This window comes from Myxocyprinus asiaticus, chromosome 21, assembly GCF_019703515.2.
Source record: "Myxocyprinus asiaticus isolate MX2 ecotype Aquarium Trade chromosome 21, UBuf_Myxa_2, whole genome shotgun sequence".
In the NCBI taxonomy this organism is placed as follows: Eukaryota; Metazoa; Chordata; class Actinopteri; order Cypriniformes; family Catostomidae; genus Myxocyprinus; species Myxocyprinus asiaticus.
In genome coordinates this window covers 701,620-717,740 of record NC_059364.1, presented here as the reverse complement: position 1 = coordinate 717,740, position 16,121 = coordinate 701,620, and the positions used below count along the sequence as shown (strand labels likewise).

The following is a 16,121-nucleotide window of genomic DNA, read 5'->3' as shown; positions in this document are numbered from 1 at the left end:
AAAAACAGTGTAGCTTTACGTGATATTAGATTATCAGTGGAATGACTTCACACCTAAAGATCGCACACAGGTTTTTTTCTCTTAGAAATGCACACTGTGACACACTACACTCTCACTATGAACTAGTAGAAGTTCCCTATCTACTGGTTGACTTATGTGGTTTTTCAATGGCTGGTTCTGATATATAAAGAGCTGGCTGGCCAATGGTGATATAATACCCATATTCAATATGAAACTGTCTTTTAACTACGGAGCCCCTTATAGGACAAGAAGATAATTTATTTTCTCAAATAGTTTTGTGTTTCCTCAAAATATCTTTATTCTTCCTTTATGAAAATTAATGATGGTTTTACTACAGTTACCATAGCTGAACTACAGTATTCATAGTAAACAAAAAATGTACCATGCTTTTAATACAGTAACCAGGGGTGTAGGACCCTTTGTAACTGAGGGAGACATGTCTCCCTTACTTTTAGAAATAACTAAATATATAGAAAAAAGTGCAGCAGTTCGCCTCAAACGAAGCCTTTAAAACTCAGGGGAAGCCTCTACCAGCTGGTTGCTTCGGCGGTGGGCGGAACTAACTCAAAAGTGCTAATCCCATTGGTTAGCCCTTACATGTCAAAGTCCACATTTTGACGCAGACATCGTTATTCATATTAATGACCCATCTTTGACTATTGTAAGTTAAAGTTGTGATGAAAACATAATACATTTTGGTAACTTTTAGCTAGTTGTAATTCTTTGACTTCTTTATTGTTAACAGAGGTCGACCGATAGTGGGTTTTGCCGATACCGATAACTAAAGTGGAAAAACAGGCCGATAGCCAATTAGTCGGCCGATAGTTTTTAAAACGTATAATATGAATGAAAACGTTCCACTCAATGTAAAATAGTGCTGAACTTTAGTAAATATCACTTTCAATGGCGATACTTTAATACATTTCTCTCACACTGATATCCTCATCAAAGCCTTTGTCACCTGAAATTAATGAAAATATTAAGTAAAATATATTATATATCAATGTGCTCTCTCATGAATATCACATTTATATTTCAGACGTATATATTTTACCGTGCTCTTACATTTCTTTGTGCATAATACGTCTGTAGGAAGCTAGGATCAATGTTTATTTAGTCGGAACGGATAAAAGTTTGGGAAACTTTATAGTCAGAAAACTATAAAACGTAAAACTGTAAAATTGTTCCTGTGCACGTGCGTTCACTCAATGTACTGTGCTCGCGCTTGTTCTTCTGACGCAAGCGAACGGATCGTGCGAAAGCAAAAACTCAGGCTGCATATTCATATATGATTGGCAATAATGATCGATTTACTACTGATAATTAACTTATAAATTCACTTACAAACAAAATCTATTCGGTGCGCTCATGTTTATAACCCTACTGTAACAAACTGGACGCCCCTCAAACCCCGGAAAAAAAACTCAAATTCATAAGTGACTTTTTTAATATTCAAAACGGTGAATTAAGAGGAAAGGTAAAAGTTTCCATCCTTGAGTTTGTAACATTGTTTTAACCATTCGAACAGCTAATGTTAGCTCTAATGTTATCCTCTCTCCACCTTATCAGCAATGCAGCTCTCCAGTGCAGCGATTAGTTATTAAAACACATTTGGATGTCTTAAATCATTGATTTATTGTACCATGACAATAATAATTACGTGTATTGTGTACATACCTTGGCTTTTTTCTGTCGATGTTCTAAACTCGCTTTTGAAGCATCCATCTCTATAAATAGTCTAGTCACGTTTTAAACAAACTCCACGAGGAGTCAGTGATTGATTTTATTTTACCTCTAGAGGTGCCGTTATATTGTTGAACCAAGAAGTTCAGACTGATGAACCCTCCAGTGCCGGTCACAGAGAAATGAAACCAAAAATAACTATCGGAAACTAAGGGAGTTGATTTTTTCAGATAGCTGATTAATTGGTAAATCCGATATATTTTTCCCACTACTAGGTCCTCGTGGTGGCGCGGTTACTCACCAAATTCCGCATCTTATCACGTGACTCATTGTGCATGACACCGCGGAGACTCACAGCATGTGGAGGTTCATGCTACTCTCCACGATCCACACACAACTTACCACACGCCCCATTGAGAGCTGGAACCAGTAATCGCGACCACGAGGAGGTTACCCCATGTGACTCTACCCTCCCTAGCAACCGGGCCAATTTGGTTGCTTAGGAGACCTGACTGGAGTCACTCAGCACGCCCTGGATTCAAACTCACGACTCCAGAGGTCAGTACTCGCTGAGATACCCAGGCCCCCAACGCTGATGTTTCTTAAAAAAAATCTTTAAAACTGTCATATTGTGAAGAGAGGCTGATTTAGAATGTGTCCCCCCTGGTTTTCAGATCGTTCCTACACCCCTGACAGTAACTATTCAATTATGGTACTTGTAGTAAAAGCATACAGTAACCACAAAAGTTGTACAAATGACTATATTAACTAGAGGTTGACCAATACTGGATTTTGCCGATACCAATAACTAAAGTGGTGGAGAAGGTTGATAACCAATTAATCGGCTGATAGTTTTTAAATTTGCTTTATAGAATGTTAAAAAAAAAAAAATCTTATTCTTTTCTTACTATGACCAGCACATAGCGGCTACAAAAGTCCAAAAATTAATAAAACCTCAGATGTAGTTTATTGTGCAACCAAAATCTGACAGTGCAAAATGCGGGACTTTTAACTATAAAAAAGCCCGAAACACACCGGGGACTCTAATTTTGAAATGACGAAGTCTTGGCACCATTACAATGCTCTATACTAAGTAAAAAACTAATTACGTTTTTATAGCATGTATATTTCACCACTGAGGATTAATGTTGCATATTAAAAGTTGAGACATAATATATGTGCTGATTTTTTTAGATAACCAATAGTTCCAAAAAGTAACTATCGGCACCGATTAATCTGTAAATCCGATATATCGGCCTACCTCTGATATTAACTATATAATTTACTATAGTAACACCACGGCTAATTTGTGGTAGAAGTAAAAGATTTTAAATCCAGAAAAAAACATGCCCTTATGAAAACTAACCATTGTTTTACTATAGTTAACTTAGAGTAACAATGTAACCATGTTTTATGGTAAGAACCATGGCTTTAAAAAGCACATGTACAACAAATTAACCATGGTGTTACTATAGTAAAACTAATAATGTTTGTCAGAATGATTATGATACTTATTACCATAGTTTTCTGGTTTTCCTGTATTATTACTACGGTTTCACCATGAATATAATGGGTAAAATATTATTACTCTAGTAAAATCATGACAAATATTGTGGTTACTATTGTTTTACTACAAATGCCATAGTTCAACAATGGTTACTTTAGTAAAATCAAGGTTAATTTTGTAAGGGATAGAGAAAGGCTTATCCATTTTTACGTCAGTCAGTATATGTTGGAACTAGCATTTCTGTTAATGGGCCAATCGTGCGTGGACTGACGACTCAAGTGCTTCTCGATTTAACAGAGGCTTATCTGAGCAGGTGATAATGGTTGGGATGACACAGAACACCAGTGAAATACAGATAAATCTCCCTCTCTGCAGTTCACATAAACTGTGTTAAAACAGAGAAATTCCCTCAGAGCCTCAAAGAACATCATCAGCTCTCCTCTCAATCCATCATGAACATCTGAAGGAGGACCTGAGAGAGACACGCTCTGCACGGCCATGGAACCAAGCCATTCGCCGATCAAATATCTACTGATGCTCAGCCAGAGCGGAGACTTTTATTTGAAAAAAATATAGTTTGAGTCTTGAAAAGTGATTTTCACATCAGAATGCGCATGATTTCATTTCTGAATGCCTTGCCACGTGTGAACGTCTCTGTAACCGAAGCAATTACAGCGAGCTGTTGTTTAGTCAGCCTGAGAATACATCAAGACTGATGTCGAGTATTTGTGTGTTCGAGCTGCTGGTCAGTAATCCAGAGAATGTCAGTTGCTCTGTTCTATTTAAAGCTCACAGCCAGTCGTGTCTGTTGTCACTTCAGTCACTATAAACCAAAGGAGAGACATGTGATACTACAGTCTCACTTACACCAGAGAGAGCGATTGCATCTGCACAAGTATCTATGCAATCACATTTCATCAAACGCTGTCTTTACATCACACTGAAAGTTTGTGTGATATCACCTGTGATGTAAAAGGAATATTCCGGGTTCAATACAAGTTAAGCTCAATTAACAACATTTGTGGCATAATGTTGATTACCATAATCAAATTTCATCTCATCCCTCCTTTATGTAAACAAACAAAAACATGAGGGCACTGAAAAATATACAGAACTTTTTTTTAGTTGTGCAGTATTTTTTCCTGTATATATTTATGCCATAACTTGCAAAATGTTTCAAAATTGAAGGTGTGTCTTTTCAAATACAGTGAGACATTTACAATGGAAGTCAATGGGGTCAAACATTAAAATACTCACTGTTTCAAAAGTATAGACACAAGACATAAACAATATGTGTGTTAACATGATTTTACTGTCATAAAATCACTTACTAACCACATCTGTGGAAAGTTAGACAATTTTACAACTTTGTTGGCATGACATTAGCTATGTTTCCAAGTTGCAAATTAATTTATGCGAAAAAACATAATATTGCAAAAACAATGGGCTTCACTCATGAAACTTTCGTAAATGTATAAGTAAATTTGGAGTCATTTGTGCATAAAATGGACCTTGCCAAAAACTCTGCGCCAGATTCACAAACGCTTCGTCCTCCCCAGATTTGTTAATAAAACGTATGTTAGTGATTTCCAAACACTGGAAATAATCAATCACAATTATCATAATCCACGCCCATGAAAACGCCATATAAGGAAGGCACCAGACTCGCTAGTAAATGTTGTTTACATTTATGCAGAACAGTAATGAAATCGTTTTTATAAATGAAGTGCATTCACATCATCAACTTTTGATTTAGCAAGTACAATAGCGTCTCAAAGAAAGGACGTACTGTACATGTTTTTACTGTCATATGATGCTCTTTTGAGAATCAAACAGTTCAAGAAGTCAATAAAAATGGTTTGACATGAGTGTAAAAGATGGGAAGAGGATATCCACCACCGTTAATCTTCTCTGGATCAGTTCAGCGCATCACCAGCATCATTTGTGAAACTTCTCGTGTAAATCATGATGGTAACAGTGATGTACTTACAACTGGAAGAATCTTCAGAGAAATGAATAGAATGCCTGAAGAACATCTTTGATTGAAATGCTGTAAGATTTTACAGATTTGTGAGATATATGACCGTGTGCGGGCTTTCTCTATTTTTCCCCGTTGTTTTGTGTACGCACCTGATGTGTTTATTTGGGTTTAACAGCATTAGCATTGACCATACATTATCAACTGAACGTGAATAATCAATGCCTATACTAATAACCTTAATTATACAGCTCATATAAAATAAAAAGACCATCCAACCAGTCACGTTAGAGGGCGTTATTTCTTCTGAGAAAAATCAAGCACTTCTGCTGGAAAAAGGATAAGCAGAATTGGGGGAAAAATTATACTTTGAAAAAATTAATTAAAGCAGTAAAGAAATGTTTCTAAACAAGTACAGGCTATGGTATAAAAAAAATAAAATAAAATAAAAAAAAAATAATAATAATAATATAAATATATATATATAATTATTATTATTATTATTATTTTATTTTTTATACCATAGCCTGTACTTGTGTATATATATATATATATATATATATATATATATATATATATATATATATATATTATATATATATATATACATACAAGTACAGGCTATGTTATAAAAAAATAAAATAAAATAATAATAATAATAATAATAATAATATATATATATATATATATATATATATATATATATATATATATATATATATATATTATTATTATTTTATTTTTTATACCATAGCCTGTACTTGTGTGTGTATATATATATATATATATATATATATATATATATATATATATATAGATATATATTTATTATTATTATTATTATTTTTTATTTTTTTTACTAATTTATGTTATTATTTTAAGGTTAATTTCACTAATTTAATTATTAGTAAATTGTTTCATAACTTAATTTAACTTTATTAAAATGTGGTCATGACAGTTTGCCTGAAAGAACACGACACATTTGGATGTTTTACGCACGATTATTAATAAAATACTCGCAGTTTAGAGCACACACACAAAACAACATAGAACTTTGTCTAATGTCTGCGAGCGACAGCGGGTCACACAGTTCTGGGAGTGTTATGTGTGTGCGTTCCACCTTCCTTATGACTTTGCCCTGCAGATCTACTGTATAATATATTTTTCAAAAGTGTCAATAAAACTGCTCTTCGGCACACTTCAAGTGTGTATTGGACTTATTTGCTCTGTAAACTCTATGCAGGCTTTGGATTTTCAGGACACGGTTATTTCAGGATGATCAGAGCATCATTTCTGATGCGATGATTGGTCCTCTGGTTAGTCCAGTTATGAACAAGATCTCGATATTGATTCTTATATCCCAATATCAATCTTTTACTCAATGCACAACCCTCCACTACAATGAGAGGAAATCACTCGCATTTGCAACCATATTTCACGCTATGCGACTATAGTGAATATATTTGTTATATATATATACTTTTTTTTTTTTTTGCATGAGTGCAACAAATCAATGTAAACACTCGTAAATAGTACAAATTATGCAATTAAACAATAAATATGTAACAAAAATAATATATTAAATACAATATCTTATTTATTGATTGAATACATTTATTTGTTCATTTTTTTAAAAGCCAAAATGTGACTAAAATGATGAAAAAGTAATCAAATATAATTAGTAAAATTAATATTTTTCTAATGTACCTTGTTAAAAGGTCCCCTGTATAATTAACAGCATTAGCTGGGAGAGAATTTAATTTATATTGTCAGCAAAAGAGACATTATAACTGAAATAAAATCATATGAATCGGTATTGAATAAAATCGAATTAAGAGCTTGTGAATCGGAATCGAATTGAATTGGGAAATCTGTATCAATACCCAACCCTATTTAGATCACATGACTTTGCATTCCTAATAAATTCAATAAGAGTTTATTCTGTAAATGTGTTTCTATAAAGTTTTTGGGCATTTCTTCTTATCAAATAACAAATGTATTTGCATCTTGGTGTTTCCATCCAGCAGTTTTCCAGCAATATCCTAAAATGCGCATATAAATAAGTGGATAGAAACCCAGCTACTGAAACCCTGTGGGATATATGGGATATACCTTTACATTGATCAGGTTAGTAAGTGATTTAATCTAGTTATAGACCGATATATCGGCGATATGTGGCCCTTTTGCAATTATCGGCATCGGCAGATTGGCCAATTAACATAAGTTTTAACTTTCCCTTGTGTCATTTTCAAAATCAACCAATAGACTTGTCAATGGACAAAAATATCTTTAACCTCTAGCTGTCAGAGTCAGTAAAGAATCTTTACATTTAGTTCTGTGCGTTTGTGTTAGTCTTAATAAACTCATGTTTTTAACATTTCACACACACATTCTCACCTTCTTCATAATGCCGGTTTTTCTCTTGCTGAATGTGGTGTACCGACGCAGTTTGTTGTCGATAAACTCCATCTTGATCTTCACTCTCCCCCGGGTTTTCTTGCCCGGTTTCGCTCCGGTCACTCCACCCGCGACCACCCCGAACGCCCCCGAGGGTAAGCCGGTCTCCTGTCCGACCATCGCCGCCTCCATCTCCGCTCTCTCCCGCTTAACACCTCCACCCCTCCGGCCGTTCCCGATCGACCCCATGTGCTCGTCCTCATCGCCCGAGTCCGAGTCCGCATCCGAGCCGCTGCAGCCGTGCGGGGGTCCCTCTTTACCCGGCTCGTATCTCCCGGGAATCCCGATTCCCAAACCGCCCACCATCCCTCCAGCCTGACCGATACCCAGTCCGGTCCCGTTCCCCGGTCTGACGCCACCGTTCCCCCCGAGCATCCCCGCTGGAGCAGAGCGGACGAGCCCCGTCCGAAGCCCGCCGCCGATCACCACCGCGCCGTGGCCTGCGCTCTTCCCCGCCGCTGATCCGTTTCCACTCAGTGCCGCTCCGGTGGGGCTGGATAACATCCTTTAAACCGGAGAAAATGACCGTAAAACAACCAGCCGAGCGCTGGAGCGACAGTCTGTGAGTGAGATCAGACCCGGCGCTCATAAACAGACCCGGAAGGAAGGTGAACGAACAGTGTCTGCGTGTTCAGTGTCTGCGAGAAACTTTGAGAAGTAATGCCGAACCTGAGCGCCTTCACGCGGCTTCTCTCGCACTTCACTCCCGCTTCACCTCCTGGTGCTCTAGACAGAAGCACTTTCTGTATAAGGAAAACCAGCGCACAACCGCGATCACTCCGCCATGTCATATAGCGCGACCTGTAAACGTACTAATGTCGCTTATTGAATCTATACACGCGCCACTACTTCTGTTTTACCTTAATATCAAACAACTGACAGCTGTCAATCACTACTATGAGTGAGTTTATGAATCACTTCACAACACTTTGCAGAAGAGCGGAGTGATCTGTAAGTGTCCGATCTACTTTTCTCCATATAAAGAGATACGATGTTTCCTTTTTTGGAGTTGTCGCTCCTTATATGGTGAGTCTCAGTGACGTCTGCCGATTGGTTAGTGAGGGAACGGCCCGGAGCGCCATTGGTTAAAAGCCGATAATCATTTGCATAAATACCAAAAAGGTTGTGCTCAAATTAAACGTCATATAAAGGGAGGGGCCTCGTGTCTAAATTATTCTATAAATAGATGCTGGACACACTTTATTTTTAATCGAGTATAATAATAGTGCATGTTACTTTAGGGCAGAACTCTAAATACAAAATAAATTATAAAATGCAATTTTTATCTCTTCATGACAATATATTAATAATAAGAAAATACAAAGACATTATTTAGTGTTTAAGCTGTTTAACTGTTCGCTGCTCTCCACTGCGTAGATGCCTTCAGGTTTTACTATCATTGTGGAACATTTAGTCACTATAATGTAGGCAAAACCTGCCAACACTGTATCCTGCCAATTGAAACAAGCATTTATGTAATGTCATGGCACTACAACAACAATGGTTCCCATAGAAACTGTTATAAATGCATTAGACGCTGATGTAACAAGAGGCCTGTGAATATTTCATTGAAACACCAGAGTTTGATTCAAATGCTTCATATCGATTTATTCTACATCTTGTCAAGGATGCAAAGGGACAAAAACATGAAAAGTTCATTGTGGGGTTGGGAACGTGGTCGTGTGTCTGTCAGTGGGGAGAGAGGAAGTGGTAAGGGCCATCACCTGGTGATTACTAACTCTAAACACCTGTGTCTCATTTTATTGAGGGCAGAGACGGGCTTTAAAAGGCCAGCGGAACGCCAGACCGAGAGAGTCCGAGACGCACACACACCCAGACTAATGCTGAAAAGCTGTTTATATATTAATGTGTCTTTTGAGTTTATGCTGACTGTTATCTTTGAAGCTGTGTGTGTAAACTGAAGTTCTTGCTGGAAAGCATATTTTGAGTTAAAGCCCTGAGAATAAAAGAACACACACGTGTACTGCGACGCAAGCTCCCACTTCCTTCTTGCCTCCCACTCTTAGAACCTCTACACTGGTGCCGAAACCTGGGAATTGGGAAGAAGACTGGCTGCCATGGACACCTCACCGCTGGGTGGAGTCATATGTGCGTTGGCTAGCATCCAGGAGACTCACCACCTCCGCTGTGGCCCCAGAAGCAGCTATGAAGCCGCACCTTGTGCTCACGAAGATCGGGCCCCAGGACGATCCAGAGGCATTCGTGAGCCTATTTGAACAGTTGGCCACCGCCTCCGACTGGCCGCAAACACAGTGGGCCCTCCACCTGCTGCCGTTGCTTACCAGGGAGGCCCAGCTCACGGCACAGCAACTACCCACTGAGGACCGCCTGGACTACTCAAAGCTGAAGTCGGATGTCCCGCAACGGGTCAGCAGCATGCCGGAACAACATCGCCAGTGGTTCCACTCCCTCACCCTCAGCGAACCGCTGCCCATTTACATTTGCCCAGCAACTCCGTGATGCCTACTGGATGTGGGTGCTAGCCGAAAAGGCCACGACATGGAGGATTTCATCGATCTGATGGCTCTCCATCACCACTCCCAGGATGATGTCTCCACTGCCATGAGTGCAGCCGGGAAGTCTGGGCCAGTCTGTTGCGGGGAACCTGGACACACCAAAGACTGGTGTCCAGTGATGGAGGTGGGGACAATCTACACAACACAAAATGTACACATAAAATACACATAACACATAATCTACACATAACACATAATCTACACATCAGCTACACATAACACATAATCTACACCTAAATTGCACATACGTTACACATATGTATTTTCTCAGGCACTTATTGAGTCTAAATAGATGCACAGTTTACATTTCATTAGTACACCGAAATGACAATAGTCATATCATACTGTTCATGTGTTACACTTGCTATAGTTTACTTCCATGTTGTGTCTGCGTCAAATATCAGTCAAATGCAAATCAAGTCCATTACTGGAACATCAGCGCCACCTTGAGTAAGAAATAACAAGTATAATATGTATGTTTATACGCATATGAAATACTGATAATTCACCATTGTCACACAGAAAATCAATGTGATATAATAGTCATTTTTATGAATATAGTACTAATCTGTCTTGTAATAAACAAAGAAATAGATATCCTGTTATGGTAAACTTTAAAAATAGATATGAAATAATCATGAAAAATAAAATTTTTGGAAGTGTGAAAAAACCCTGACTCTCTTACATACCTTGTGTCTCTAGAGGCCCTATTCACTTTTGGTACTTAAACCATTATATAAAAATACATTGTTGCAATTTTGACATTTTTTTTGTGTCACTATTTATTTATTATTATTTATTAGAGATAGTTTGAGGAATACTAAAGAGGTGTGGGCAGAACTCCAAAAAATGGACGAGGTGTCGGGGGTGGAATGAGGTCCCGGGTCTCAAAAGACCAGTGGCATGTGTTTAAGGGTTAAAGTGGGCTCACATTGACTGATCCAATCACAGTGGAGATTCATTTGTTTATAGAATACTTGAGATGTTATAAGATGTCAAATTTGATCAAAATTAACAGGAAATGGTTAACTCTTTTCTGAAGTGCTTATTTTGAGTATTATTTTAATTTGTTACTCAAAAAAAACATCTTTCTGTCTTAAAAGAATTAGTTGACCAATTTTGCTCTATAACTATTGCCCCTATATTTACACAATATCACTTTAACCCCCCTGGGGACCTTTTACCCCAAAGGTGGAGTAAAATGCCCCCTCAAGACCATATAAAACATTTATTTGAATCCAAACAACCTTCAGTTATTAGTTATTTTCACACGTTATGTTGCTCCATCAGTATTCAATAAAAATAAATTATTTTTAAAATCTCGATACAATTTGTGAACAGAAAAAAAGCTACATTTTCCTTAAAGGGACAGTTCACCCAAAAAGTAAAATTCCCTCATCTTTTACTTACCCTCATGCCATCCCAGATGTGTTTGACTTTCTTTCTTCTGCAGAACACAAATGTGTAGGTCCATACAATGCTAGTGAATGGTGACCAGAACTTTGAAGCTCCAAAATCACATAAAGGCAGCATAAAAGTAATCCATACGACTCCAGTGGTTTAATCCATGTCTTCTGAAGTGATATGAATATTTAAGTCCTTTTTTACCATGAATCTACACTTTCACATTCTTCTTTTGTTTTTGCTGATTCACATTCTTCACGCATATCGCCACCTACTGGGCAGGGAGGAGAATTTATAGTAAAGAAGGTGTGCCTTTGGCCCCGTTGTACCCTATTTGTTATGTTGGCTTGACATACTCTTATTCTACAGACATTAGGATTTTTCAGAAATCCATAATCCTAGTTCAAAATGATCAATTGTAACTCCTTCTAGAGCTTTTAAGTTACATTCACCAAGACTGGCACAGACCTTCAGACTGTTCTGACTAGATGTGCTATGTCTTTTCTAACGGATCGGATCTATCTATCTTACGGTTTATCTAACTGGTTGTTTGTCTTACTGTAATGTTTGTATAACCATTAAACTTTACAAAAATAGTTTAAACTTTCAGTCTTTGACAGCCAACATCAAATTTTGTCTTGACAGACTATACCTTGTTTATCTTTTATCTAGTTTATTGTCTAAAAGCTTTTATTTCAGGATAAAAATCCCATACACTTCCAGTGAAAATGTCTCCACGCAAATCTAGGGATCAGGATGTCATAGAGACTTGGGAATGGTCTCTTGTGACTTGGGCCAGTAAGCATCCATTCAGCAATCCAAAAGGCATTTGACCAAGTACAAGATTAAGATTCGTTTTTCACTGTTTTTAACAGTTAAACAGGTCACAAATTCCCCCCAAAAGACAGGAGGGTTAATCACCTTATCAACTAACAGTGCATACTGTCATTAAAGTAAAGAGAGACATACTGCACTAAGAAGCTGAGTGTTAATTGAGTGTTTTGACTGTTAGTTCACTCAAATTGTCAATTATATAATTTGTAATGAAAAAAAAAATCTAAAATTTAAATAAATGTCTCTTAACTACTATGTACTAACATTAAAATACATATACTGTTTTACAATATATTTATTGTGTAACTACATATTGTTCTGCAAGGTTTAAGGTTAAGTGTTACTACTTAAATGTAAGTACAATGCAACAACACGTATGTGCATAGTAAGAACCTAGTATCAAATGCTTAAGTAGTAACTGAAGACACCTAATATAAAGTGAGTCCAAAAAATGTAAAACAGAACCATTTTCACTATTGGTTTTAGATTTTTGGATCCCACTGTATACATTTTATTTTTAAGAAATAGGACTATAACATGGAGAGATGTCAGGAGCATCAGTCTGAAAGAGAGAGAGAGAGAGAGAGAGAGAGAGAGAGAGAGAGAGATAGGTCATGGTCCATATAAATGATTGTGAGACAGACAGCCGCACCTGAGTTGTGCTCTATTAAGACGACATTATTTGCATGGCAAAAGAAGCTCCGCTCACGATAATCAGCACACACACACACACACACACACACACACACACACACTGATGACTCAGTTTGGGAGGGAAAGTGTCAGACAGACGAGTCCATTTATGGTGTGACTGAGATACTGTCATGTTTTGGGGCAGCAGAAGCTCATATCAAGGTCCAAGTAGAGCTTGTGTGATTATACTTATAATATTAACCTTTAATACAAAACATAAAACTATTTGCTAAAAATTGCTGTAAGCTATAATTGAAGACATAATCATGAATTTATACTTCACTACAAGAGCTGAAGATACTATGATACTAATGATCATATGATACTAATGATACTATGATACTAATGATCAAGGAGTTCAAGATGGTGCTGGGTATGGCTGCTGCACTGCGAGGTCCGACCCAACATTGCAGTTTTATTTGTTTGTTTTGTCTACAATTCTTATGTTTTTTGTGTTGGATGTTGTCTGCCTTATGGTCCACGATAGACAAACACTTTTGGACATTGGTTCTGCAATAGCACACTGAAAACCGGACTTTAAATTCCTCAGTGCCAACCTGCTGAATACAAACACGCTAGCGGAGCCCTTTCTGGACTCAAGATGGCGCCGAGTATGGCTGCTGCGTTGCGAGCTCCGACACAACATGGTAGTGTTTTGTTTGTTTTGTTTACAATTCTTATGTTTTTTGTCTTGGATGTTGTCTGCCTTATTGTCTATGACAGACAAACACTTTTGGACATTGGTTCAGCAATTTCACACCGTAAACCGGACTTCAATTTCCTCAATGCCGACCCGCTGTTTACAAACACGCAAGCGGAGCCCTTTGTCTGGGCAGCCCGGACGCAGAAACACAGAAGGAAAAGGGGAAACAGATCAGGCGTTCTCATCAGAGTAAGACGCAGTGCAAATCGACCCCCGCTACCCAGTATTCTACTGCCAAATGTTCAGTCTCTGGATAACATCATCACAGACTTTAAAGAGAATAAAAACTCCGCCATGAACACCGCTGCCTCTCTCCCGGATGAGCTCAATATTTTTATGCTCGTTTTGAGGGAAATAACACCGCCCTCGCGGAGAGAGCTCTCGCGGCCGAAGCAACAGAGGTTAGTTCACTCTCCGTCTCTGTAGCAGATGTAACCCGATCCTTCCAACGGGTGAATATCCGCAAAGCCGCGGGCCCAGACGGCATTCCGGGCCGCATCATTAGAGCATGCGCGAACCAGCTGGCTGGTGTTTTTAATGATATTTTCATCCTTTCCCTCTCTTTGTCTGTAGTCCCCACATGTTTTAAAACATCCACCATTGTGCCTGTACCAAAGCAATCCAAAATCACATGCTTAAATGACTGGTGTCCTGTTGCTCTGACCCCCATCATCAGCAAATGCTTTGAGAGACTAATCAGAGATTACACCTGCTCTGTGCTGCCTCTCTCTCTAGACCCATTGCAGTTTGCTTACCGCAACAACTGCTCCACTGATGATGCCATTGCATCTACAATACACACTGCTCTCTCCCACCTGGAAAAAAAGAACACTTATGTGAGAATGTTATTTGTAGACTACAGCTCAGCATTCAACACCATAGTGCCCTCCAAGCTAGATGAGAAACTCTGGGCTCTGGGCTTAAACAGCTCGCTGTGCAGCTGGATCCTGGACTTCCTGTCAAGCAGACGCCAGGTGGTTAGAATAGGCAGCAACATCTCCTCATCACTGACCCTCAACACTGGAGCCCCACAGGGCTGTGTTCTCAGCCCACTACTGTATTCCTTGTACACACATGACTGTGTGGCAACACATAGCTCCAATGCCATCATTAAGTTTGCTGATGACACGACGGTGGTAGGTCTGATCACTGACAATGATGAAACAGCCTACAGAGAGGAGGTGCACACTCTGACACACTGGTGTCAGGAGCACAACCTCTCCCTCAACGTCAGTAAGACAAAGGAGCTTGTGGTGGACTTCAGAAGAAAAGACAGAGAACACGGTCCCATCACCATCAATGGAGCACCAGTGGAGAGAGTCAGCAGCTTCAAGTTCCTGGGTGTCCACATCACTGAGGAACTCACATGGTCCATCCACACTGAAGTCGTTGTGAAGAAGCCTCATCAGCGCCTCTTCTTCCTGAGACGGCTGAGGAAGTTTGGAATGAACCGCCACATCCTCACACGGTTCTACACCTGCACTGTAGAGAGCATCCCGACTGGCTGCATCTCCGCCTGGTATGGCAATTGCACAGCCCACAACCGCAAAGCACTGCAAAGGGTGGTGCGAACTGCCAGACAGATCATCGGAGGTGAGCTTCCCTCCCTGCAGGACATATATACCAGGCGGTGTGTGAAAAAAGCTCGGAGGATCATCAGAGACTCTAGCCACCCGAGCTATCGGCTGTTCTCACTGCTCCCCCAAGCTTCTTCCCCCAAGCAATCAGACTTTTAAACTCTTGATCTCCCACGATCAAAATACATCAGCACTACACTTTATTACTCTTACTCTTATATCTCACACCGGACTGTCATAAATTATATTATTATTATATATATTCTCTCTTAACAACTTACTATCAACTGACAGCCTGAATGTCAATACAGTACAATACAACCTACTGTACATTCTATTTATACTATATATACTTTTTTTATTGAATAATGTGTATTTATATTGTGTGTATTGTATACTGTACAGTGTATGTTATTATTTTTATATTGTGTTTTGTGTAATTATGTGTATATAAGACTTTAAATTGCGTTGTGTTAATTTGTTGTTATTGTAAATTGGTATATGTCTCATCACTGTCACGACTGCTATGTTGATCGGAACTGCACCCAAGAATTTCACACACCATTGCACTTGTGTATATGGCTGTGTGACAATAAAATAAAAGTGATTTGATTTGTCTCGGCTGCCCAGCCGCGGAAACATAGCCGGAAAAGGGAAGGAGAGCAAGTGTTTTCATCAGACTAAGATGTCGCGCAAATCGTCCCCCATTACCTAGTATTCTACTGGC

The 16,121-nt window shown here is 38.7% G+C and overlaps 1 protein-coding gene across 4 annotated transcripts in view; it reads right to left on the bottom strand.

The window, feature by feature from the left end:
* LOC127411940 (serum response factor-like) overlaps positions 1-8,528 on the bottom strand; it is an 896,621-nt gene extending 888,093 nt beyond the window's left edge. For all 4 annotated transcript variants that reach the window (XR_007892368.1, XM_051647875.1, XM_051647873.1 and 1 more), the window contains exon 1: positions 7,587-8,528. Coding sequence is in view for 3 of the 4 variants with exons in the window: in XM_051647875.1 (XP_051503835.1) it covers positions 7,587-8,150 (564 nt within the window). In the remaining variant the exon portion in view is untranslated. The remainder of the gene's footprint in view (positions 1-7,586) is intronic.
* Positions 8,529-16,121: the final 7,593 nt, after the last annotated feature.